At 41.8% G+C, this 26717-nt stretch overlaps 1 protein-coding gene across 2 annotated transcripts in view; it reads right to left on the reverse strand.

The window, feature by feature from the left end:
• The window catches only part of POU6F2 (POU class 6 homeobox 2), a 314499-nt gene that overhangs the window by 143767 nt on the left and 144015 nt on the right, over positions 1–26717 (reverse strand). For both annotated transcript variants that reach the window (XM_033165828.1, XM_033165829.1), the window contains exons 3-4: positions 6331–6422; positions 2467–2695 (exon numbers count right to left, since the gene is read on the reverse strand). In XM_033165828.1, the coding sequence (XP_033021719.1) occupies positions 2467–2695; positions 6331–6422 (321 nt within the window). The remainder of the gene's footprint in view (positions 1–2466; positions 2696–6330; positions 6423–26717) is intronic.

Raw genomic sequence — 26717 nt, forward strand, 5'->3', positions numbered from 1 at the left:
TTTAAGCAGCCTGATATGGTAAATTGAAATCGGAGGGTGAATACTGTCAACAACATTTCGTTATATTTTTTATTTGAACATGAAAGGAGATATTTCAAGTTATTACGTTACTAGCAGCAACCTTAAGGATAGAAGAGATAGATTAGATGAGAATGATTTGTGAAGATCTATGAGGTGGAGTATAAGTAAAGTGAATTTAAGTGGATTAAGTTTATGGATCAAGAAGATTAAATGATGAGGTATTACTATGATGATGCATTTTTAGTAAAATGTTGAAGATACAATTGAATGTAATTATAAAATTGAAGTTAATGTTTTTTTTTTTTTTTGCAGGAGAAATGGTTATAAAATAGATTAAGGATATAAACTCGAAGGTGAAAAGGCAGGGGAAGTCAATGGTCAAGATATGGAAATAGAAATTTTTTTTTTTCTAGAAAGATGCAATAAGAAAGCTTGACACTGTTTGTATTTGTTTTATCTGTTTTGCATTTGTTTAATTGTAGGTGTGGGTGTGGGTATATGTTGTTATAGAAAAATGCCAATAAATTCTTATATAAAAAAAAAAAAAACCATTTGCAACTATGATAAGAGAGGTCTGTTGACATTAAAGTTTAAAATCTGCGCAAGGTAAAGGCGAGCCTCTGAGCCAACAGGTGAGGGCACACCATGTGTGCCGTTTGTAAGGGAGTTTGTTCAACACATTAGCTGCCTCCCTTCCGTACTGTTTCACAACCTGTAGCATTCAGTGCATCACACAATCCATCAAGTCATGAGCAGCGACTGGAGTTTAATCACTCAAAAAGTACTTAGAGTGCTGTGCAGAACATTCACTTAACAGGAGCTTCATTTTATCTGTGGGATACTTTCCCCTTCCAATTATGTCAGCAAAATGTATTTTAGGAACACAAAAGGGTGGGTGTGGCTGTGCGTACGTGTGTATTTGTTTGTCTGCCCATGTCAGGCATAGGCAAACTCTGGCCCTCCAGATGTTTGGGACTACAGTTCCCATCATCCCTAGCTAACAGGACCAGTGGTCAGGGATGATGGGAATTGCAGTCCCAAACATCTGGAGGGCCAGAGTTTGCCTATGCCTGACATAGACAGACAAACAAATACACACGTACGCACATGTCTTTTCTGAACTAAACTTGAGCTGTTACAGTTTCAGTGGCCCAAAGGAATGGAAGTCATGAATTTCCTTTTTGAAATCCAGATACTGTTTTTGTATTTGCAAAAGTTTGGTGTGTCAAAACCAACCAACGAAATGAATTTCCAATGTCTCTATCAGGTATCTCAGCTAACTACTGTAAATCTGAATCCCTCTTAAAAAAATTACGACCTAAAACTGAAAAATTAATTTATTTTATATCTAAAATTACAATATGTGCCAAAATTATTAAATATTTAGACATTCATATGTTTGCATTTATATGCAATATCTGTTGGAGGCCGCCCAGAGTGGCGGGGGGGACCCAGCCAGATGGGCAGGGTACAAATAATAAATTATTATTATTATTATGCAAATTTATTTGCATAAATAATTTAAAATGAATTATACACGGAAATTAGAAACATACTTAAAAACATGGAAAACCAAAAATCTCTCAACTTTGAGGAGAACAGCTACAATTCAAATGTTGTTTCTAGCAAGTTTTCTATTTTTATTTCAAACTTTACGCATCCTTCTTTCTGATAATTTTTTGAATAAATGGCAATTTACAGTAATGGGTTTTATTCTGCCCCTCAAAAAAATGCAAATAAAAAAAGCTAGACTAAGTTAATCATTTTGTTCCACAGAGCTCAATCTGATGGATGAGGTATTATATATATATATATATATATATATATATATACATATATACACACACACACACACACACACACACACGTATATATACCGTATTTTTCGGCGTATAAGATGACTGGGCGTATAAGACGACCCCCAACTTTTCCAGTTTAAATATAGAGTTTGAGATATGCTCAACCGCAGATTCTCCACCCGGCGTATAAGACGACCCCCGACTTTTGAGAAGATTTCCCTGGATTAAAAAGTAGTCTTATACACCAGAATATAGAGTAGTTTATATTCTGCTCTATACCCAGATGTCTCAGGGTGGCTCACAGAACAAGACCAGAACACAAAACCACAAAATATATAATCAAAATAAAAACAACACTACAACAAAATAAAACCTACTCTGCACTTTATAATCAGTGGGGGACTAAATTAACACTGGGTAGACACTGAAATCAAACTTTTAAGCATCTCTTGTTACAGGCTCTTCCATTTAAGAACCTTAAACCAAATCTACTGAACTCCGTCTCCATGCCTATTTTATAGTTTTGTTTTCCATCTTTTAACTGTCTTCTGTTGTTATGACTGTTCACTCTGTTTAAATGCATTATAAAACAAAACAATAAAAAAAAATACCGGAAAAAGGAAATGGAATTCCCAATGCGATTTACCTTGTAGATTTTGCAACGGCAAAGTCATGATGCCTCCTGCTGCAGCTGCGGCCACCAGCCCTTGGATGTTGGTGAGATTAGCGGTAGGCAAAGTCAAGACCAGTCCTTGCTGGCCCCCCAGCTGACCCGCCATGTTGAAAGGAATAAGGATAGGTTGATTCAGTGCTGGCGTGCCTCCTGGCATCACCCCTGCTACAGCTGAGGCTAGCTGCTGCGCCGTCAGTAGTGGCTGAAAGGAGACACAATAATCATATTTTACCATATTACAAAATAAAGGCACAACAGCACGGCTGCAGTGGTTTCACTAGAGCAGCCTCCCCCAACCTGGTGCCCTCCAGATGTTGGGACAACTCCCATCAGCCTCAGTCAGCACAGCGAATCTTCAGGTATGACAGGAGCTGTAGTCTAAAAGCTCTGATGGACAGCATGCTGTGCAAACTGACCCAGAGCCTGTGACTTACTTCTGATTTGTTTTAGATTTCTGACTACACTCACGGGGTGAAGGGTGTGTAAACTGGGCCAGCAGCATTTAGAAATGCTGGATCATTTAGATCAGTGTTTTTCAACCTTTTTTGGGCAAGGGCACACTTGTTTTATGAAAAAAATCACGAGGCACACCACCATTAGAAAATGTTAAAAAAAATTAACTCTGTGCCTCTATTGACTATATATAAAGTAATTCTCTTGAATAGGAATCAAATAAACACAATTTTCCCCACGGCACACCAGGCAACACCTCGCGGCACACTAGTGCAGTGTTTTTCAACCTTTTTTGGGCAAAGGCACACTTGTTTCATGAAAAAAATCACGAGGCACACCACCATTAGAAAATGTTAAAAAAATTAACTCTGTGCCTATATTGACTATATATAAAGTAATTCTCTTGAATAGGGATCAAATAAACAATTTTTTTTCCCACGGCACACCAGGCAACATCTCGCGGCACACTAGTGTGCCGCGGAACAGTGGTTGAAAAACACTGATTTAGATTAACTAGCTAAAAACACTTTTAATTGACTAAAAAAGTGTCCCAGATGTAGTCCCAGATGATATGGATACAGATATAGATGCAGACAGTCTTCTTCACTGTGATTAAAAAATATAGCTGGCGAGTGCCTTCTCAAAAGAGGCCTTCTCTCTTTCCCATTACATTGGGAGGAACGCCTCTTCTAAGACGATGCCTCCTACAAGAAATTTATGTGCCGTCTAAAAACAAAGGGAAAAAATGCTTCTTGCATCAGAAACATTGTTTTTACCCCATATGCAAGTTTTGCTGATTAATCAGCTAAAAGTAATATGAACAACCAATTTCAATTTATCTGATAAATTTGCAGCCTGGGTTTATATAATAATTTATGAAAGGGAAAAAAAATCAGTGCATGAGAGCTTTTTCGGGTAAAGATTTCTAGCGAAGGTGTCGCTGCACCACAACTTTAATGCGCAAACAGGCTTCCAAGTAAATATTTTGTACTCCATGTGGTCATTGGCCAAATGGGAGCCCCTGGTGGTCTAGGTTTGCCCCACAGGCCAGAGGTTCCAAACCCCTGCCGAAAACACTTACTGCAGGTATCCAATGGTATTTTAAAATGCAGTAGCTATTTGCCAAATTTGGTGATAATGAAAGCCTTTATTTAAGATTTGTAAATCACTTTTCAAACAAAATGCTTCCCAAAGCAGTTTAGAAAGAGGTGCACATCCAGCATACCAGTAAAACCAACATGACCTAACAACCAAAAATAAGTTTGTTGGCCTGGTTTTTTATACTAACATTCATTCATTCAATCAATCATATTCTCAAGGTGGTTTTCAAAAGAACAAAGCAATTAAAAGGTGAATGCAGGGCTGTTTTTTGTGTTTGCTTTTTGCAGAGGTATTCCGCAACTGTAATAGTGCAATAATAGTGCGTTAGTAGAGGATTTGTACGGAACATCATTCCACTTTATTAGTGGCTCTGCCATGCTTCCCCAATATGAGCACATTATGGCCACTTAAGAAGGCTGCTGTTGCGCTGCTTTGCAACAGAAGTGGCCCAGAAAATAAACTGGAACATCTGTGGCATAAGCAGTTACAGGATTTCAGCAGGAAATTACGGGACTCGTACTTATTGGAAACAATTACAGGTGGGTAGCCGTGTTGGTCTGCCATAGTCAAAACAAAATCGAAAATTCTTTCTAGTAGCACCTTAGAGACCAACTGAGTTTGTTCCTGGTATGAGCTTTCGTGTGCATGCACACTTCTTCAGATTGGAAACAAAGAGGTATGTCCACTGCTAAACATTCGCAGGTGCAAACAGTACTAAAAGTGAGATCATATATAACTGTCCCAATACAAATCATCACCAAAGCACAACAAAAAGGACATATGGATGGACCGACTGTTGTTGCGTAGACAAAATGTAACTAAATTTGTACCCCCCCCCAACAAGCTCAGGAGGTCAATCTATAACCCACATGGCGTTGTTGCTCCACAAATACTTTTATGCTGTGAACAGCCCTGAGATCTACAGATGAAGGGTGGTGTACATATTTAATAAATAAATAATATAGGTCTGATTTCTGGCAGTGAGGGCTGCTCTACAGGCTGTCCCTTCTCATGAGTAAGCAGATCTGTTCAGAGATCAAAGGTTGCTCTCTTTAGGAAAAATATACTCTGCTCCTTTATATTCACAGCACGTGCAAGGCTTTCTACACTCACAAACGCTGCATTGTTGATTTCCTCTGAATTCTTTCCGGTTTCAAATCCACAGCATATACTAAACCAGGTCGGGTAATATGGACCCCACCTGCGCCATGTAGAATTTAAGTATTGGTTGCTCTTGAAAGGACGGCTCGATTAAACCCAATCACCGAACATTTCCTAAGAAACAAAGCCAAACAACACTTTTGAGCTGGCAGCCCCCCAGTGGGCAGACCTGCAAAAGCTGCCAACTATAGTTCGGGGGGGGGGGCGCTACTCTGACTGGCTTTGGCCCTTCCGGGTTATAGACAGAGGTCTCTAGCATCACATGCAAATTGATGTTTTTAATAAAAAAAAATCAATGATGCCTAGCATTGAACATGGGACCTTCTGCATGCAGTTTGCGCTGTACCAATGAGTCAAGGAACCTCCCCAAATATGTAAAGCTTCGTGAATCTGCATGTACGGTAATCCTTGTGCAGGGGTCGTGCTAAAATTGCTGCATAGTTCAAATTTTAATATAAGTGCTGCCAAAGCAAGCACAAATTCTCAGCACCTTTGTCAGACTAAAGCTTGAAGGATTCTTAGGAGGAACTCATGGCGGTTCAAATGGCACAAGCTAATTTAATTCTCCTGTGGAGATACGCTCAGAAACGGGGGGCCAGAATGTCTGCCAGCTCTTCCCTAGCAGCCTGGCTCAGTCACTTTGTAAACACAAACCCTTCAAATTTTTACTTAGCATTACAGCACAATCCACATAAATACTTGTTGGCTCCCAACTAGGATAAATGTAATTTGAAACAAAGTCTGTGCGCGACACACACAACTGTCAAACCCAAACTGTTGAATCAAACTTACATTAAAAGTCCATTTAGCAGTTTCACACCAACTTAGGCTGTTTTTAAAGCTGAAGACTGATGTGAGGCTCCAGTAACTTGAATTAAGGAGCAAAAATCCCTAGCCCAAATCTGAAATTTGGCTTGAAAACTGTACGTAGATTTCTATCTTTAAAAAAAATATGAGATGAATAAATCTCTCACACATGCACATTTTAAAAATGTTAATTGCTAAGCATACATTTCAAATGACAGCATGCAGCCAAATAATTCTACTTTATCCATTTAGCTGATTGTTAATATTTGCTTTCAAAAAAGCAAATTTTATTTCGAGTCAATGGTAGAAACTGACCTGGGGCCCGACAGGGAACGCTGGATGGGATTGACTGGGTTGGTGCTGATCAGATGTGCTTGTATCAGACAGCGCTGTGTTTCCTCTGGCTCCTGGAATTCAAAGAAAAAGCTCTACCTTAATATCTAGCCTGGGGACCAGCACATTACATTTTGCTGTGATGTCACATAGCATCAAGCTGAAAATGATATGCTAAAGCGGTTTATCAATAACTCAAGCGCTCAAATCACTTATCAGCTGCATAAATTATGCTAACATTCATTCAGGCCAGCCTACTCACTCGGAGAGAGAGATACGGAAATCTGACAGCAGTGAAACTGAAGCCATCATCAACACAGCTAATGTGGAGTGCATTATACACCCATTTACATAAACACACACACACACACACACACACACACACACACACACACTGCAAGGGAAAGAGCCCCCCTTTTTAATGCTAAAGTGAGCAACAGCTATCCTAATTTCATAGAGCAAGAATTAACTGGGCCAAAGTAAAGTGACTTCCACTGTTTATCTCTGTGAAAGAGTAAAATATCCATAAAATATCACGGTGTAAACTAGTGCACCCAAGGCAACTGGACTTTGCACAGATGAAGAGTCACGGTTTGGGACTAAGAGTCAGCCTACACTCTAAAAATTTCACAGAACGAGAGACTGGAGGTACTACTTGAGATTAGAGGTAAAGGGTCTTTTTAAAATTGTTTTAATGCTCCTCCACATAAATGCCCCAATGGGTAGACAAGATCAGAAAGAGGGCTAGATTACATTTTATTACTACATGCAACGTACCATTCATTTGGGGAAGCGTTTCAACTAAGTTACTTCACTGGCAGCAGGACGCATTGCCATGCCACCTCAGCTGACTAGCCTGTTCTGCATAGATTGCAGAACAGTTTCAAGCAGGACATTTGGGCACCTGAGGCAAGGCACAAAATGGCACTGACATATCCCTTCCCTGCCACCAGAGAAGAAGGGTTTCTACATCAGGGAAAAGGAGGGAACCGAATCAACCCAACGGAATCAAAGGTCATTGCAGGGGGAGAGAAGGTCTGCTCCGAATCATGGTGGGCAGGAGTACATAGCCGCAGCCACGGGCACCCCAGCAGCAACAGCGGGCGATGCATTCCTGGGAAGCCAGATCTGCCGCCTCGTGGAAACTGGAACCAGCAGGCGATGCGTTCCTGGAAGGCCAGGTCTGCCGCCTCGTGGAAACTGGCACCCGAGGCAGTTGCCTCACCTTGCCTCGTGGATAAATGGACATAAATCTGATATCAGGAATCACAAGACAGAGAAACCAGTAGGAGAACACTTCAATCTCCCAGGACATTCTATAAAAGATCTCAAAGTAGCTGTCTTAATACAAAGAAATTTCAGAAATAGACTGGAAAGAGAAGTGGCTGAATTACAACTAATCACCAAACTTAAAACCACGGAGAAACCTGGTCTGAACAAAGACATTGGATTCTTATCTCATTATACATAACAAGCTATCTTTAGCCATCTCACCCCTTGCCTTTCCCTGCAAGACTAATTGCAGCCGTTAAGAGTCGTCAACAGGTTTTCCACACCTATCAGCTGATCACCCATTCCCACCACCCTTCTGAGCAATACCCCTCCCCACTCCCTCACTATATTTAAGGATCTGGTGACTTCTGTTTCAGTGTATCTGAAGAAGTGTGCATGCACACGAAAGCTCATACCAAGAACAAACTCAGTTGGTCTCTAAGGTGCTACTGGAAAGAATTTTTGATTTTGTCTTGCCTCGTGGGTGGGCCGGCCCTGCTTCTAAGAGACTTGGAACCAAATCCTTGCTCTGGAACAGACTGCCCCACCAGTTCCTAAACCTGGTGCTGCCCTCCAAATGCTTTGGACTACAACTCCCATCAGTCCCAGCCTGTATGCCTGGAGGGTGCCAATTGGGACACTTGGAGGGTATGAATGAGTTACCTGCATGCCACCAAGTTCCTGAAAGAAGGCCTATGCAAGCAAGAAGCTGGGCGTCAGCCCATTGTACCTGGTCATAGGGCTGATCAGCTGAGTACCCCCCCCCACCTCAACACCTAGGAGTGCTATTGCCAATCAATTTGACCGGAGCCATACTTCCTCTAGCAGCTAAATTGGGGGTAGGAATATGTACCCATCTGTCGATGCAGTTCAATATCCATTTAGAGATACATGCACATAAACCTGCTTCCAACTTCATATGCCTCAATAAGTAGGCAGGGGCGTGTGCATTATTTCTGCAGGTGAATGGCTATTAGTAGCAAATAAAAATAAAAAATAAATCAATGGAGCAGGAGCATGCCTGTTTATTGTTTCTGGGGCAGGGTGCATGAATGCATATGGCAAAGAAGCGACAGGGACACACGTGCCTGTGTATTCCAGGATTTTTAGGATTTCTGCCAGACAGTTTGGTGTAGATTTTGTGTTCTGTGTGGTTTTACTGATGTCTATAGAAATGGAATTGTAACTCAACCTTAATAAGATCCTCTCCCCCCCCCCCCACGTTTGTCCTATGAATAGCAAGTGCAAGGCAATTCAGAATTATTTTATTGCCACGCCATGGTCTGTGAAGGGAAAAAAGGGGGGATCTGATTCTGCCATACTTATAAATTTTAAAGAAGGTATTATCTGCTCATTTAAAACAAATTCTTCTATATATTCTCCAAGGGGACAGACTTATAAATAATGTAAATGTGAAAGAAATACATCACCACATTAAGGTACAAATAAAATAGACTGCTACATATTATTCAATTGACTTCTATCTCTATAGCAATGTGTCAATCTTAACAATATTTTATACGGGGATTAAGCAATAAATGCAGAGAATCATTAGGCAGAAACCGGGGAATCTTATTAATTTGTAATTTAAAAAAAAACACAAAAGGAAGTCAGGGAGGCACATTGGTTTGGGAATACTTACAAGTGTTGTATTGAAATTCTTACATTGATTTGGAACAGGTTAATAATAAAAGCATGTTGATGTTTCTATAAAATGAACAGTCCCAACATAGATATCACATTTAATGTTCTTCCTCTCATTTAACAGAGAAGGTAGAAAGAGGTTTTTAAATGTATATGAACTCCAGCAGTTGGCTATTTTTTTTAGGACGTACAGTCACCAGAACATTAATTTTAAAATAAAACCGGTGCAATTGTGCATTCCAGTTCAGGAGATGGGGAGCACACAGTCACCAAAGTACAAACAGATAAAGCCAAAGTTCCACCCAGGATTAAGGGCAATAGCTTACTAGAGGAGAAAGGCATAGTCTTGTTGGTGTTTGCCACTTAGAAAAATAAAGTAACACAAAATAGAAACATTCATGCAGCCTCTTTACATGGCTTACATATGTTGTGGCAATTTCAACAAATTCATACCCAGATCACTCAGGTAATGTCTAAAGTGCATGCTGATGTAGTTCAGTGGCTAAGAAAATGAATTGCAAGTCATACGATTCCCATTTTTTGCTTCTGCCATGTTCTCAGTAGAGTCCTCTTCAGACTACAACAACATTTATTAGGTTTGTGAGGTCCATGCCTTTACACAAAACACCATACAACACCGTTAAAAAGTAAACAATAAAATTATTAAAATAGGTTTAAGATTTTAAAAGCCTGTGCCGCGCTGTCGCAGCAAAGGGGACAAATCCAGACCAAACAAAAAACAAAGAGGCAAAAAATGAAACCCAACACCCCCCCATACAGGAAAAAGGATTCAACAGGTTAGGAGAGCGATGGGAGGGCCTTCACTGCCTCATTCAGGAACCCCACCCTGGTTTTCATAGCCCTCGCCATGAAAACCGCTACCACGTGGGTAATCCATGGGTCAGCGTCCACCAGCAGAAACTTTACTTGGTCCTCAGAATTGACTAATGACTTGGGAATAGTTTGTAAGATCGCATCCCTGAAGGCCGAGTAAATGGGACAGTACAGTGGTGCCCCGCTAGACGAAAATAATTCGTTCTGCGAAAATTTTCGTCTAGCGGGTTTTTCGTCTTGCGGAGCGGCAATGACAGCCGCGCTCCGCAAAACGGAAAAAAAAAAGACGAAAATTTTTCGTCTTGCGAGGCAGCCCCATAGACTTTTTCGTCTTGCGGGGCAGCCTTCCGCTAGACGAATGCCTTCGTCTAGCGAGTTTTTCGTCTTGCGAGGCATTCGTCTAGCGGGGTACCACTGTACAACAAGTAATGCGTGAGGTCCTCTTTGGTTCTCATGTGGCAAGGACATAAACGGTGCTCTACCGGGATTTTTGCATATCTGCCTGACAGATAGGCCGTAGGGATAGTTTGAAAACGGGCCATGGTGAAAGCTCTCCGAAGTGTGGGATCGGTGATATCAGTGGATCTCAGAGTCTCTTTTCCCATTACTTATAAACACCAGGCCTCCCAAACAACATAACAAATCGGGGGTTTGGTTTGACAAAGACTGCCGGAAGCTAAGATCCCTGCTCAGGAAACAACAAAACAAGGTAAAACAGGAGAGGACTCTGTCATCTATGGTAAATTTCCACAGATGGCGCTCCTACTATAAAAACACCTTAAAACTCAAGAAATCCCTTTATAGGAAGGAACAATGGGAGGCACTTGATAAGGCGATTAAATTGCGAGACGATAGAAAATTTTGGGACATAATAGCACAGGGAGTCTCATCCAAAGGAAAAATTGTAAACAACAGTATTTCATCTGATGTGTGGTCCTCTTCAGACAATCTTTGCACATACACAGAATATGTAGGGCGGGGGTAGGGGGAGACACGGAATCCCACCAGGAAGCCCCACCATATGTAAGTTGGATTTGTGGGGTCACCAATCTCATATAACCAACATTGTTGTTGTTGTTGTTCAGTTGTGTCTGACTCTTCGTGAGCATGCCATGCTTAAGTCTAATTAACCAACATGCTTAAGTCTAATTAATGCATGAAGGGGTTAACGCCATAGAGTAAGCTGTCTTGCCAGGCTTAGCTAGGTCACTCCCCCTCACCTTGGGAGGAAATAGGTAATCAAGCATATTGTTGTACCTCAGTCTACCTGAAAAGCTCAGCGTGTAAAGAGGTCTGAGCTGGCTGCTCTAAGCTCAGACCACATGGCGCTTACAAGTGTTCTTATACCAATAATTTAGAAACTTCCACCTCTGCAACGAAGCCAAGTTTTACTGCCTGTGTTTTCTGACTAATGTATGGAAAAGCTCGTGAACTTGACCTTTGGAGATTTTGTAAGTAAACCATTTTTAACTTACCAAATGTGTGGTCTTTTTCTATGCTAGGGGAAGAGAAGACTACTTTGGAACTTGCAAGGGCATATTTTAAAGGCCTAATAGCCTATATTTCCACACTTTACTATGCTGCATATTTTATTATTTTAAATCTCTGCCGGGGTTCTCTCGCCAACCTAGATCTTGGTATCCAGGAATTCTCCTTTTATAACTGTTTGTTCATTGCCAACCAAAACAACGGACAGTCAGAACTTTTGGATTGTCTAGTATAGAGTCATAGATTTGGGACAGACATTGAAGGTAATCTATCCACCTCAAGGCTCAGTTCAGGAACCACAGAGCAGGATTCAACTGCATCATCCCTCATAGAGGGCCATCTATCCTTTGCTACAATACTCCAAGGAAGGAAAGCCCATAATCTCCTGAGGAAGTGACTGTTTCACTATCAAACAGCTTTGATTATTAACCATTTCTGCTAATGTTTCACCCAAGTCTCCTTCCCTGCAACTTCCATGCATTAGTTCTAGCCTTGCAACAGAAAACATGTCTGCTCCATCTGCGTGAAGGTCCTTCAAAAGTGATTCACAAATAAGTCAATTCACATATTAATTATCATTTGACGAGCTTGCCGTGTTCCTCTCCACTGATAGGTGCTATAGGCACATGTCTAAAAGGTTGCACCTCTGTCAGTTAAAATATGATGGAAGTTGCCAATTTCCAACTGGTGATCATCACATGAAATACAGTAAACACATAATTAGGCAAATCCTTCCTTGGTGAGAAAGAGAGATGTTAGCAAAAGGCTATTCAGATGTTAAATACCACATTCACATATAATCACTCTGAGAAAATTGATTCTCCAGGACTTATGCCCATGAAAGATGACAGCATTATTCTGATTATTTGCATCACTTGGCCTTGGCATGGCATTGACAGCATCCCTGTATTCTCCTGTAATGAAAGTAATGCATGAGCTATAAAAAAAATTAGCCCACTGTTCACTTCTCAAACATCTTCCTCAATCTGTCTAAAAGTAAGGGCCCAGTCCACGCATACTAGTTCAGGGACAACCTACATGGCGCCCTTCAGGTGTTATGCACTGCTATAACTCCTACAATTGGCCATGCCGGCTCAGGCTGATTGGGATTGTAGTCCACAGCATCTGGAGGGTAGCACATTTCCCCTTCCTCGCTTGATCACCGAGACACCAGGCTTTCAAAAGTTATTGAGCCATAAAAGATCAAGGCCTGCATGCAGAGCCATCATGTGACTTCTTCCTTTAAACCCAGGGTTCATTAGCTGTGAACCATCAAGTGTCAAGTAGAGAAGCAATGCACATGGATGTGTGAATCAGCCCCTCGTCTAACTCTGTATTTCTTAGCACAGTGTAAAAAAAAAGCCAAAAATCACCTAGATCCTTACTGAACCTAAAGCACACCCCCAGTCAATTGAGTAATGACTTATTTTATTGTTTAACAGAATATAAACAAATCATTTATTTGAAAGAAAGCTAATAATGTAGAACACCATTTTCAGTGCTTATACAAATCAATTACTGTCAGACCTTAACTATCTATAATATTAGTTCCAATGATTTACAAAGTGTGTCCATTTTTCAACAGTTCTAGTTTTCTGGTTATTGTTGCACCCACCCATAGGTTAATTTGTCTAACTCTGTGAGATCTAAACACCTCAATAATCCACACAGTCATGAGTTGTAGATTGTTCCATTTATGAACCCTCATAATTTTTGCTAACATTAATAGAGTCATAATTAGAGATTTTATGAACATCTGATTTAAAAAATAATGATAATCCAATGAAATAAAAATAGCAAAGGTCTTAATCCCAATCCTAACCTTAATCCCAATCCTAACCTTTCTCACTATATATAAGGGTCTGGTGACTTCTGTTTCAATGTATCTGAAGAAGTGTGCATGCAGACAAAAGCTCATACCAAGAACAAACATAGTTGGTCTCTAAGGTGCTACTGGAAGGAATTTTTTTTATTTTTTATTTTGTCCTTGCAATTTCTGATACCGTGGTCATTACGTTTCTGAGCACAATTCCAAGTGTTGGTACTGACCTTTAAAGCCCTAAATGGCCTTGGCCCAGTATAGCGTCTCCACCCTCATTGTTCTGCCCGCACACTGAGGTCCAGCTCCGAGGGCCTTCTGGTGGTTCCCTCCCTGCGAGAAGCCAAGTTACAGGGAACCAGGCAGAGGGCCTTCTCGGCGATGGCGCCCGCCCTGTGGAACGCTCTCCCATCAGATGTCAAGGGAATAAACAACTATCCAACTTTTAGAAGACATCTGAAGGCAGCCCTGTTTAGGGAAATTTTTAATGTTTGAAGTTTTATACTGTTTATAGTGTTCTGTTGGGAGCTGCCCAGAGTGGCTGGGGAAACCCAGCCAGATGGGCAGGGTATTAATAATAATAATAATAATAATAATAATAATAATAATAAGAAGAAGAAGAAGAAGAAGAAGAAGAAGAAGAAGAAGAAGAAGAAGAAGAAGTTTCCAATAATTATGTGCCACCTGGCACGCCCACCACATATGAAGTAAACAATGAGATGCACATATCCAACATTTGTGGCTCTGTGGAACGACCGCACCCAACTGAGATGCATCTTACTCCAACTTTGTCTTCTTTCAGACAACAGATACAAACCCATCTTTTCCACCAAACTTTCAGTGACAGATTGAAAGTCATTTTATGTGTTTTTAATTATGCTATGTATGGAATTTATTAGAATTATGTTAATGCTTTTGTCTGTTACACGTTATGTTTTTATATAATGTAATAATAGAATCAATTTCAACAGGATTGCTCTGAGCTTGGCTTTGTTAACCGTCATCTTAAGTCTAGATCCAATTGCAGCAGACGATTTCATGTGTATGAATGAGGCTTTACACAGCCTCGATATGAGATTATTCATGCTGGCTTTCCAGGATCAAAGAGGGATGTATCCTCATGGCACCCATATCCCTTTCACTCATGCACTTGTACTTCACTTAGCCTCATAGGCCCTCCTCCTAATCTACCCACCGTATAGGAATCGCACCAGAAACAGGTTTTGCTTGAAAACCAGAAAAAGGAATTGCCAGAAGAAGAATTGTGAGTTAAGAACCAAGAAAATGCAGCAAAGCAAGAATTTCAAGCTGGCTGGGAGCTCCACTGCATCCAGCAGTCCTGGTGAAAATTTATTCTCCGCCATTTATTACTGTCTGTGAGAGCATAGGTGAAAATACCCAAGAATGAAAACTACAGCCACAAAACATTCAGATAAGGCCATGATTCTTTGTTCACTTGCAGTGGTGCTCTCTATATGAGCCAGACGGGAAGTGTTTTCTATAGGAGAAGGAAAGGTTTGATCCTAAAACTCTGCTGCTTTGTGGTATATCTTTGGGAGGAGAAAAAGCTAAGTAAACCCTACACAAATCTAGAGTCAAAAACAGTTGGATGGTGCTTTGTATACCTCCTTCCAGCAGCTCCTGCAGACGAGCTGGTGCCAACTGTATTGCTCTACTTTCACTTTAACAACATCCATGAGGCTGAGAAGGGGGTGTTGTCCTCTGGTACCCCCAGAGGTGCACTCCATTCTCTCTCAAGACAATAGTGACTATTATTTGCAACTAATAATAGTGATTATTATTTGTTACTTAGGTAAAGGTAAAGGGACCCCTGACCATTAGGTCCAGTCGCGGACGACTCTGGGGTTGCAGTGCTCATCTCACTTTACCGGCCGAGGGAGCAGGCGTACAGCTTCCGGGTCATGTGGCCAGCATGACTAAGCCACTTCTGGCGAACCAGAGCAGCGCACAGAAACGCCGTTTACCTTCCCGCCAGAGCGGAACCTATTTATCTATTTGCACTTTGACATGCTTTCGAACTGCTAGGTGGGCAGGAGCTGGGACCGAACAACAGGAGCTCACCCCGTCGCGGGGATTCGAACCGCCAATCTTCTGATCGGCAAGCCCTAGGCTCTGTGGTTTAACTTATACAGTGTCAAAATAACACTGGGCAGCAATTAAATGACTTAGTAAAAATTTGCTATAAAAAAAGGCAGAAATTTGGATCTGCCCTTGAAATTCTCAGGTCTGGTTCGTGTGCATGCACACTTCTTCAGATACGGTTGGTGGACTTCCATTCATGTGGCTCAATGTGGTGCCTTCCATGGTTCTAGATTCAGGTAGGTAGCAATGTTGGTCTGACGCAGTCAAAATATATAGAGGGGGGGGATGTCCAGTAGCACCTTAGAGACCAACTAAGTTTGTTCTTGGTACAGTATAAGCTTATCTGTTATCTGAAGATACAGGAGAACGTTCTGTATCTGAGAGGGTTATGGATCCAGCTTTGTCACTGGAGGCCAAGGTAGCCTCAGCAGCTAGAAGGTACCGGTACATCAGCTACGAGCATTCCTGGACCAGGAAAACTTGGCCATAGTAATTCATGCATTGGCTGCACACACACACACACACACAAACACACACACACACACACACACACACACCCCTAGCATGTCAGTGCAAGGTGCATCGCAACACAGCTCCACTCCATCTCTCTTCTATTTAGGGGTTGATGCAATGACTCCCCACAAGACTCACATCCATACTGAGCACAGGGGAAACGAAGGAGAGCTATTCTCTGGATGATCCTGTATGTGAGACTTTATCAAATTAAAATGCTGAATGCATAAAGCATTCAACAAACCAAATTTAATCTTACTGGTTGGAAACTAAACAGGACCCTCTACTTTTATCATTTAGGCCAATCCCAGCTTCCTGGCAATTTGAACTGTCGGAATACACTTCGTGGATCCGTTAAAGATCCGCGGTTAATTGTCTATTTTAATGGTTATTAAGAACTACTTTTCGTATCCTTCCACTTTCACTTTTAAGTGGAAGGATACGAAAAGTAGTTCTTAATAACCATTAAAATAAACAATTAACCTAGTGTATTCTGACATTGAACTATGTGATACACATTTTTGTCACATTCGCACTTAACACTTTTAGGTGTTCAGCAACCCCTTTGCTCATTACTTTTCTGTTCTCTCATTTTCACGCAGCAGTCTATTATCTACATCTCCACCTTGATTTATACCGTTTTGCAAAATAAAAATGCATGTTCATATTGGAGCATCTCGTATTTTTACAGTCTAAATGAGAGCTGAGAAGCAAGGTTACTACATGAAACGGGAAGAGATAGCATTGTAAAATCATGTTCCTTATTTAAAATAAGCTGACACCCCTTCTCCCTGCCTCTCCCCGCCACCCCACCGCCCTGAACGGTGCGCAAAGATCCCTCTGTTAATGGTGCATGCATCTTTTATGAACTGGAGTCTGCCCATTGTGGGTTGCGGTTTCTTTGCTACTGAATGCATTAGCACACATATAATCATATTAAGGTCACAAAGACTCTATCAATTTTCTACGAATTCATACAATATTTCTTTTGCTGTTAGCACTGCTGAATATAGTGGTGATAAAGGTTGCCTATTAGAAGATGGACAGTTGAACACATTATTATTTTATGTTGGACAGCTGATCCCTAACTAAACAGGGCAGAAGACGCTCTAAATTAAACTTCCTTTCTTTCCATTCTTGCATCCTTACTAAATGCCAAAGGGGGAAGTATGTTAAAAGAACATCTATTATTTGGAGCAACTGCTACTATTTGCCTTAAAAAAATATATCACTAGCCATCAATTCCTCGTGAGGTTCTTCACTTAATTTGTATATGTTTTCATCTGATTATAAAGTAGAAACGATTTTATCTTTAAGCAGAGCTGTAATCCATGCTGTAATCCTTGCAGGGTTTACTAATCCCAAATGTTGACCAGGCTCATCTCCCAAGATTAGCTTCTCTTACTTAAAAAAAATAATACAGTACATCTAGTAGATCTAAGCTACTCATCTGCCATTTAGCCTCATCAATCAGAGAACACTGGAATCAGTCTTTCATAACTCTTTACCTAGAACCGTAAGTTTCAGAAATTTGCAAAAGGCAAGGAATACTGAGATTCTTCCTAGCCTCCCTAATTGGTTTCCAAATAGGGTTGCCACCTTTGTTCTGGAAAAATATAGGACGGGATGGGGGGGCAATCCCCCCCCAATGCTGAAATGCTGAAAACAATCCATTAAAATCTATTGCAGCCTAAACGGATGGCCCCTCTGGAATTTGTCGCCCCCCCACATGAATTTGTCTGTGCTTGCCAACCCAGAGCTTAAATGCATGACCTTTTTCACACACCTTTGCACACATGCACAGAACTGTACAGGCATGCAGGCAAGGGCAAAAAATAAAGAGGGGGGCATATTCTGATGTGGGGATGAACTATGTTCCACATATTAAATTCGATCTAGAACTATCTAACGCGGCCAGACTCTCCACGTGGTTTCCTCACGTGAAGGCAGTTAGATCTCTGGCCCACTATTTGAGTGATCTGATAAATCCTACGCTAAGAAGGGCCCTAACACTAGCCCGATTTCATGCCATCCCCACAGCATTCTTACAGGGTGTATTTTCCAATACTCCTCTGGCTCTTCGACTCTGCCCATGCAACAAGGGAAAGATAGAGGATTTTATTCATTTTTTCTTCTACTGCCCACTCAGCAAGACCCAGACTTTTCCTTTTAATCCCACCGTTCATCGCCCAGGACGATGACCGCATGAAATACTTACTAGCGGATGCCAACCCACTGATATCACGTGGAGTGGCCATTTACATATTACAGGCCCTAAAACTCAGGGCCACCTTTTTGGCTAACTTACCTCAGCCCTAGTCCTATGTAACTTCCTGACATAGACACAGTCGACTTGCCCTGTTATTGCTCTTTATCTCATCTGTATTACTCAGCATGATTTTACACTTAATGTTCTAACTGTATTCGTAGTATTCTAGGTATAATCGCGACAGGTCACTGCCTGGTCTCTCACAATGTGCTATGGCCATATGGCTAATGCAATAAATAAATTGTAATTGTAATATTAAATTTATGAAGGAGAGAAAACAATATTAGGGGGCAGTGGGGGGGAGCCTTGTGAGGAGCTACTTCTCCCCCACCCTCCTCTCTCAAATATCATGTGGGGCTTCTGGGTTACACTGACACAAAACCGCTTCTTTCTAGAGACTCAGAACTTGTAGTTCTCTGAGGGACAGGGCCCAGCGCTCCCAGGCTGCAGCTCTGCAGATGGCCACCTTCACCCAGCAAAATCGGGTCCTCCCTCACAGAGGGCACGTGTTGCGGTGCGACCTGGCGACTAGACCCTGTGTTGTGGGTGGCACCGTTTGGATAGCCACAACACCCGATTGGTAGGTCCCTTGATGCTGGGAGCAATCTGGCCAATGGGACGTAAGCAAAGGGCATCGAGGGACCTATTTAAGCCCATGCATGTGCACCTGAGTTTCCTTTTTGGGCCAGTGCATTGGAACACCCGCCCACCTCTCCCTATATTTAGGGCTTGCGCTTGACCTTGCTATGCCGTCGTGTGTCGTCTGTCGTTGGGACAGGGGCACGGCAGGAATTTTCCCCACTTGGCTGATTGGCTGTTGCCACGTGGGTTTCGCCTGCCGCGTAGCAAATCATCACAACTTGTAAGGTTGGGGATAGACTCTGATTCAGGTGATAGGGATGGGAGAACACTCTCGCCGTCCCTGTGTGAAGGGTATTCTGTTAAAGGAATCCAGGGACTTGATGGTACTGACCTTTGGGTTGCAGGGAGCTAGAAGAAGAAGAAGAGTTTGGATTTGATATCCCACTTTATCACTACCCAAAGGAGTCTCAAAGCGGCTCACATTCTCCTTTCCCTTCCTCCCCCACAACAAACACTCTGTGAGGTGAGTGGGGCTGAGAGACTTCAGAGAAGTGTGAGTAGCCCAAGGTCACCCAGCATGTGGAGGAGTGGAGACGCGAACCCGGTTCCCCAGATTACAAGTCTACCGCTCTTAACCACAACACCACACTGACTCTCAGTCAAACCAGAGCCTATGCAACCACTCACTTGATTGTAATCAATAGAGTTGTGGCTTAAATTCTGACAAAAACCAAACCAAATATCTGATTCATGTGTGAATTTATTTTTGGGGGTGGTTAAAAGGTCTAAACAGGCAAAGCTGCAGGGAACTGGAAGCAACAACCTGAAAACCTTGCCCCGGTTTGCTCCTCTTTAGGGAAGGGATGAGGAGAGGGAGTGAGGAGAAAAATGGAAGGGAAAGAAGTGAGAGGTGTGTTGTGTGGGAGAGAGAGAGAGAGAGACAGAGAGAGAGAGAGAGAGAGAGAGAGAGAGAGAGAGAGAGAGAGAGAGAACAGCAGAATACAGGGGGGATACAGGACAAAGTGCATCCTGTATTGGATCAATACAGGGCTTAGCATTTTACACTGAAATAAGGACAATCCTGTATTATACAGGGCAGGTGGCAACCCTGTTCCCAGGGCAAACAGGCATCAGCACTGAGAACCATGATCTTAGAGCAATGAAGCAGGATTGCGTTTCCCCTCCTCAAAATTATGACCATTCCTTTAACAAACTGCAACCTTTTACTCAAGTGGCTGGGAAGGTGCATATATATATATATATATATATATATATATATATATATATATATATATATATATATATGTGTGTGTGTGTGTGTGTGTGTGTGTGTGTGTATGTATGTATATGTATATATGTATATATATGTATGTTATATTCAACCAGCCACTAGGACATTGCATTTATTTACAAATATTTGCATTTATTTACACATACAGTGGTACCTCGGGTTAAGAACTTAATTCGTTCCGGAGGTCTGTTCTTAATCTGTAACTCTTCTTAACCTGAGGTACCACTTTAGCTAATGCTGCCGCCGCACGATTTCTGTTCTCATCCTGAAGCAAAGTTCTTAACCAGAGGTACTATTTCTGGGTTAGCGGAGTCTGTAACCTGAAGTGTCTGTAACCTGAAGCGTCTTGAACCCGAGGTACCACTGTACTGTACTCATGAATCCCCCTAGCAAACAAATGACATTGCTCCCACATCAGTTCTAGCCCCCAAATTGCTTTAAACTCAGCTGCTTGTGACTTTCTCAATCCGGCTCTCAATCTGTGATGCATTGTTCTTTTCACACACAGAGAGACGCCCCCACCCCACCCTGCCCCCACCCCTTGCTAGAGGGCTGAAATCTGGATGAGTCAACCATCACCTAACCTTCTGGAGCCATAATAGCTCCCATGGAGACACATCAACTGAATCTTAAAGGTCATTGTTGTTGTTGTTCAGTCGTTCAGTCGTGTCCGACTCTTCGTGACCCCATGGACCAGAGCACGCCAGGCACTCCTGTCCTCCACTGCCTCCCACAGTTTGGCCAAACTCATGTTAGTAGCTTGGAGAACACTGTCCAACCATCTCATCCTCTGTCGTCCCCTTCTCCTTGTGCCCTCCATCTTTCCCAACATCAGGGTCTTTTCTAGGGAGTCTTCTCTTCTCATGAGGTGGCCAAAGTACTGGAGCCTCAACTTCAGGATCTGTCCTTCTAGTTAAAGGTCATAGTTTTGTCAAATCCAGGTACTGCCTCAGGTCGACCCACATGAGGGCAACCCACTCTGATTATCCCAGAAGTCTGATAGGATAAGCCTTTTTTTTGGAGTTAGAAGGCAGAGTGGGCTTGCTTAAATAAATAGATAAAATAAACAAAGTACTCATGGGTAAAAACTCAAGTCCATGCTTGAAATGGCACTGGCGGCGACAGTGGGGGAGCTTATTCATAAGGAATCCATTCTGCTAAGACCCAAATCATCAATTCAGCTACTTCAGATTTTGGATCTGAAGCCCCAAAACTGTTCACAGGAAGCATGAATCAAGGTATTAGCTTAGAAGCCACTGAGCAACCTTAAAAAAAACCCAAAATATTTAATTGGTAGAAGTGTTAGGAGTGCAGATTTTTTTTTTAGCATTTTTTCATTACTGAGTTGTGTTTTCACCAGATTGTGTTAAACTGTGAGAACAGGCAGGAGATGGTGCTTTATGAAACTCTCTCTCTTGGTACTTAGTCCACTATTCTGGTCTTGCTTCCAGCAGCGTTTTTGACAATTTCCTACTCTGCTCTGTGGTTTTTATGCAGCCCTACGGGGCGGCTGAATCAAGAGTCTCATTACAGGTTGTTCAGCTGCTCAGACTTTGCTGAGACTCTTAAAAGAGTAGCCCCACAGAGAGGCATACAGTAGGAGCCAAGCCGTGAGCTAAGGGGATGACAGCCGTTTTGGTCTGTAGACATAAGGCCAGGCTTTAAGATCAGATGAAATTACAAGCGAAAAAGGAAAGAATAAAAATAGAAGACCCTGCTACAAATGAACATGCATATAGCAAGCATTGTGAAATGTTTGTGTTTGCAAAAATTCTTATACACCCAGCCCCCCAGCCCCCGCAAGACCTCAACAGCATGATACCTATAGCAAAGATCTCATGAAATGTCTCAGCAGGGCAAGCCATTATTTCAAATGAGAGCATTGGCTTCTATCTGTAGCAACTCGTGGTATATTTGTGGCTGAAGATTGTGTGTGTTTTTGACTGAAATTAACCTGTGATTCTGTTTGCAATACAAAACCCACCAAAGGAAATGGCTGTGACAGAGCTTGACAAAGGATTCCCATATCATGTCAATTTAGCTATACTGATGCAGTTTCTAGGGAAATAGTTCACACGCCTGGTTTGAGAATATGAAAAGCAACACGCACCCCCCATACAACACGTCTGTTCTAAACTCGAGAAGAAAAAATGTACTGAATGAAGAAAAATTTGTGTTTAAATGTTGGGGAAACTGGAATTAATAAATTGAGGAACAAGTCTTAGATCTTAAAGCAGCATAGATTCAAGAACAGAAAATGTAATAAAATAACAAAATAAAAATAAAATGTATCAAGAAGATGTAGGAATTTTTACATATCAGCCCATGAAAATACTTGAAAAAAATGAGTTCAATAGGACTTAATCCCAAGTAAGTGTGGACTGGATTACAGCCTCAGATTGATTCAGTCTGATTGCTTTTATAATGCATAAAACTTGGTGACATGCTGAAAGATCATCTCCAAACATCTTCTTTATGGCAAAACCTTTCCATAATAGCATGCTGTGCGGATAGCATGTATGCAAAACAATTCAGGTCACCTACTGAGTCAAAAGTGACTGACAACTGCCACCTGAAAATGGCCAGGCTGTTCAATACCTACCAATCTTTCAGAGGCAAAATTAGACACGCTTGTTCTCCCCTGTTTCTCACACCAAATCATGTGGCTTCCGTTTACCGTTCCCCCTTCTCTGCCTATAGTCAATTGCTATGAACAGCCTGTCTACTCCTGCAATCTATTGAAGCAGGCTGCGCTAGTAAGATATTGGCCATAACAGTTTCCTATTTATTAAAATAATTGTGGGTACGGAACCGTTAATCTTGCAATGGATTTATTTATTGCATTTATAGTCCACCTTTTCCTCCAAGGAGCTCACAGTTGCATGCATGGTTCTCCCCCTGACCTTGCTAAGAGGCGAGTCACTGGCCCAAGGTGAGCTTCATGGCCAGGTGGAGATTTGAACCCTGCTCTCTCAGGTCCTAGTCCAATACTCTAACCACAATGTGGAGTAGAAAAAACAATAATCATCATTTGCTATCAACAGGAGGAAAGAAGTAAGTGTCATTTTCTGTCTGTGTGTCACATGGAGCATATCTCACTCCCAGGGGCGAACGGCATGTTAGGAATCACTGGTGGCCTTGGGGAGGTTTGGGGCAGGGGAGTGCCTTTGACAGGGGCATATTCGGAGCATAGAAATGGGTAGAGAGGAGTCATTTAACCCTTTCCCCGCTCAAGTCCCCACACCTCACAACCAGAAGCTTCTTTTGCCTTTTGGAGGGCTCCAAATGCAGGCAAAGATTTGCTTAAGTGCGTAAGAAGGGCCTGTTGGCTCAGTCCAGCATCCTGTTCTCACAGTGGGCCTTAAGCAGGAAGAAGAGGAGGAGTTTGGATTTGATATCCCAGTTTATCACTACCCAAAGGAGTCTCAAAGCGGCTAACAATCTCCTTTCCCTTCCTCCCCCTACAACAAACACTCTGTGAGGTGAGTGGGGCTGAGAGATTTCAGAGAAGTGTGGCTAGCCCAAGGTCACCCAGCAGCTGCATGTGGAGGAGCGGAGACACGAACCCGGTTCCCCAGATTACGAGTCCACCGATCTTAACCACTACACCACGCTGGACTCTTCCCTGCCATAGTTTACATCAAATGGCATTCAGAAGTGTACTGCCCCCATCGGTGGAGGAAGCACATCGCCAACAGGGTTTGTAGCCACGGTGTCCTGCGTTAGTCTAATCCTCTTTCAAAGCCTTCCAAACTTGTGGGAATGAATTCTATAGCAAACTACGCACTGTGTGCAGAAGCACTTTTATTTGTCTGCCCTGTTATGGCACCCACTCTGTGGAATAGTTTGCTTGGGGAAACCCATTTGAATGAAATCATTATATATTTCAGGCCAGATGTTTAAGACCTATCTTTATCTGCCGAACATACCCCCCCCCCCCCGCTTCCCTGCTTTTACTGTGGAATTATAATTTTCCTTGTTGTTTTTCTACTGCTGTACTTTGTTAGGTGATTTTGAATTAATATTAAATACCAGTTGGGGTTAAAAGAATTAACTCTTACTGACATGCATTGCCTTGAAGTCAAGGAAAGGCACCTAAGAAAAAAGTGAATAAATAACTGTAAAGAATCCTATATTTTAAATATTGGGTTTTAAAAGGAATTTTAAGCTATGACACTTGCAATTAATTCTCTTAGACAGCAATCTTAGACACAAATACTAGGTCTTGAGGCTGACTGAACACAGTAGAACTTTACTCAAAAGTGAGTAAACAGGTACTGTATAGGATTGTGCTGTAATTATAGTAATGCAGTAACTGCAAAGCTCAATTTGTAAACAAATGCGTAGTTGTCTATATATTGTTAGTATATTAAACAAGTACCCCTTTGGCTCATATATAAACTCATTTTTAAACATTGATATTTTTTGACGTTCCTCTGAAGAGCATCTGTGGAATACTACAGCAACTCCCCAAATAGCAACAATGGATGAACGCCAGCTTGAGAAATCCATGTCTATATTATTTATGAAGCTACAATTCTCCTGTAAATAACCCAGTTGTTAAAATGATATGTATCTATGTAATTGAGTCTTCTGTATACAAATAAATAAGGCTTTATTGCAGTGTCAGAAGTTAACAGACCAGTCAATAAAATCAATAACTCACTTTTTCTTGCTTATATATCTACCTTTTCTCCACCTTTCTTGTGTCCTGTTTGTTCTCATTACATATTAACACTCAAAGGATATATTGTGTTTATGTTACTGTTTATTAAATGGCAATGAGCAAAAGAAGGCTTAGGAATCACAACCTCAGCAATTTAATAGACAGCCTATTTTGCTGTGTGATTTCATGTATACCTACTGGAGATATACAAGGAGGAGAGAAAAATGTCTCTCTTGATATATCAGAGTGCATGATTTTTTTTAATATGAATGACTAGATGAAGGTTTAAATAAATTAGGTTCATGTTGATACACTTAGCTAAAAGTGCTTCAGGCCTGTATTGCATTATTCCATAACTGCTGTCAAAACAGTGCTGCTAGATTACAGCCTAGCACCTCTGTTGGAAGGTTGTGTCAGCATTTCCGATTATAAACTAGGTTTTTTCAGAAGTTTCTAACTTAGCCATTAAAAAAAACTAAGCCTTTAAACTGTATGCATATAACCCTCGTACTGGAGTTATCAAGATAAGGCCTTTACAACACACATCCAATTAGTTGGTTCATTTAGTGCAGGAATTCGGATATTTGTATAATTTTTCACAATGCCTTTTACACATGTATTAGTAATAACGATAATGATGAAATGCCGTATTTACGCAAATCTAACGCGCCATCGAATCTAACGCGAACCTCAATCTTCAAAAACTTTAAATCAAAAAAGTATTTGCTATGTCAGCGGTGTTTTTCAAGCTTGCAATCAAATCTAATGCACCATCGAATCTAAGGCACTCTAATTTTCATGACGTAATTTGGCCAAAAAAGATGTGCATTACATTCAAGTAAATATGGTAATCTTTACTAGTAGTAATGTCAGATGCCATCAATAAGAAGAGACGTTCGCCTCCAACCCCCAGCCCTGGTTTTTAAATTAATTCTATTTGCAAATTTCAATACAGAAAAAAGGCATCAACAAAACAAAGAGTTGAGATCTCTCATGTGTTGCTGTTACAGTATATGATTGGAAAGAAGTGATAAGTATTGAAATAAGATGAATAATAAGCAAAACAAATGTCTGGTATAGCCCCTCCAAAACTCAGTCGGGTACTTAAAAAGGTAAAGGGACCCCTGACCATTAGCTCCAGTCGTGTCCGACTCTGGGGTTGCAGCGCTCATCTCGCATTACTGGCCGAGGGAGCTGGCCTACAGCTTCCGGGTCATGTGGCCAGCATGACTAAGCCGCTTCTGGCGAACCAGAGCAGTGCACAGAAACAGTTTACCTTCCTGCCGGAGCGGTACCTATTTATCTACTTGCACTTTTGACATGCTTTCAAACTGCTAGGTGGGCAGGAGCTGGGACCGAGCAACGGGAGCTCACCCCGTCGTGGGGATTCGAACCGCCGACCTTCTGATCGGCAAGCAATTGTGCCAGGTTAAACTGAGTAGAAGTAGTTTCGCCCCTTGCTTTCTGCCTATCATGCATTAGGGGTGCGCAAACTTCTTTCAAACAGGGCCAGATTTGATGAAGTGAACATTTGTGAGGGCCGACCAAAGTTGTTGAGCTTTTTTTTTTTTAGGATTTTACCCCAGGACATATACTGCCACAGGAGCTGAATTAAATCGACCAGAGGGCCAGATTAGGCCCCCGAGACAGACTTTGGCCATGCTTGCATTAATCTTTTGATGACAGTGAGACAACAAACACTCTTATACCAATCTGCAAATGAAAAATCCAGGCCAGACTGGTTCCCTAGACTGGATGGGTTGCGTTCAACCTGTTTTGGAAGAGGTGAAGGTCTGCAGTCTGGGGCTATGTCTGGAGCCACTGTTGTCACTGGAGCCACAAGTGTCCTCGGTGGCATGGAGTGCCTCCTACCAGCTTCCACTGGTGG

This window comes from Lacerta agilis, chromosome 12, assembly GCF_009819535.1.
Source record: "Lacerta agilis isolate rLacAgi1 chromosome 12, rLacAgi1.pri, whole genome shotgun sequence".
NCBI classification, from domain to species: domain Eukaryota; kingdom Metazoa; phylum Chordata; class Lepidosauria; order Squamata; family Lacertidae; genus Lacerta; species Lacerta agilis.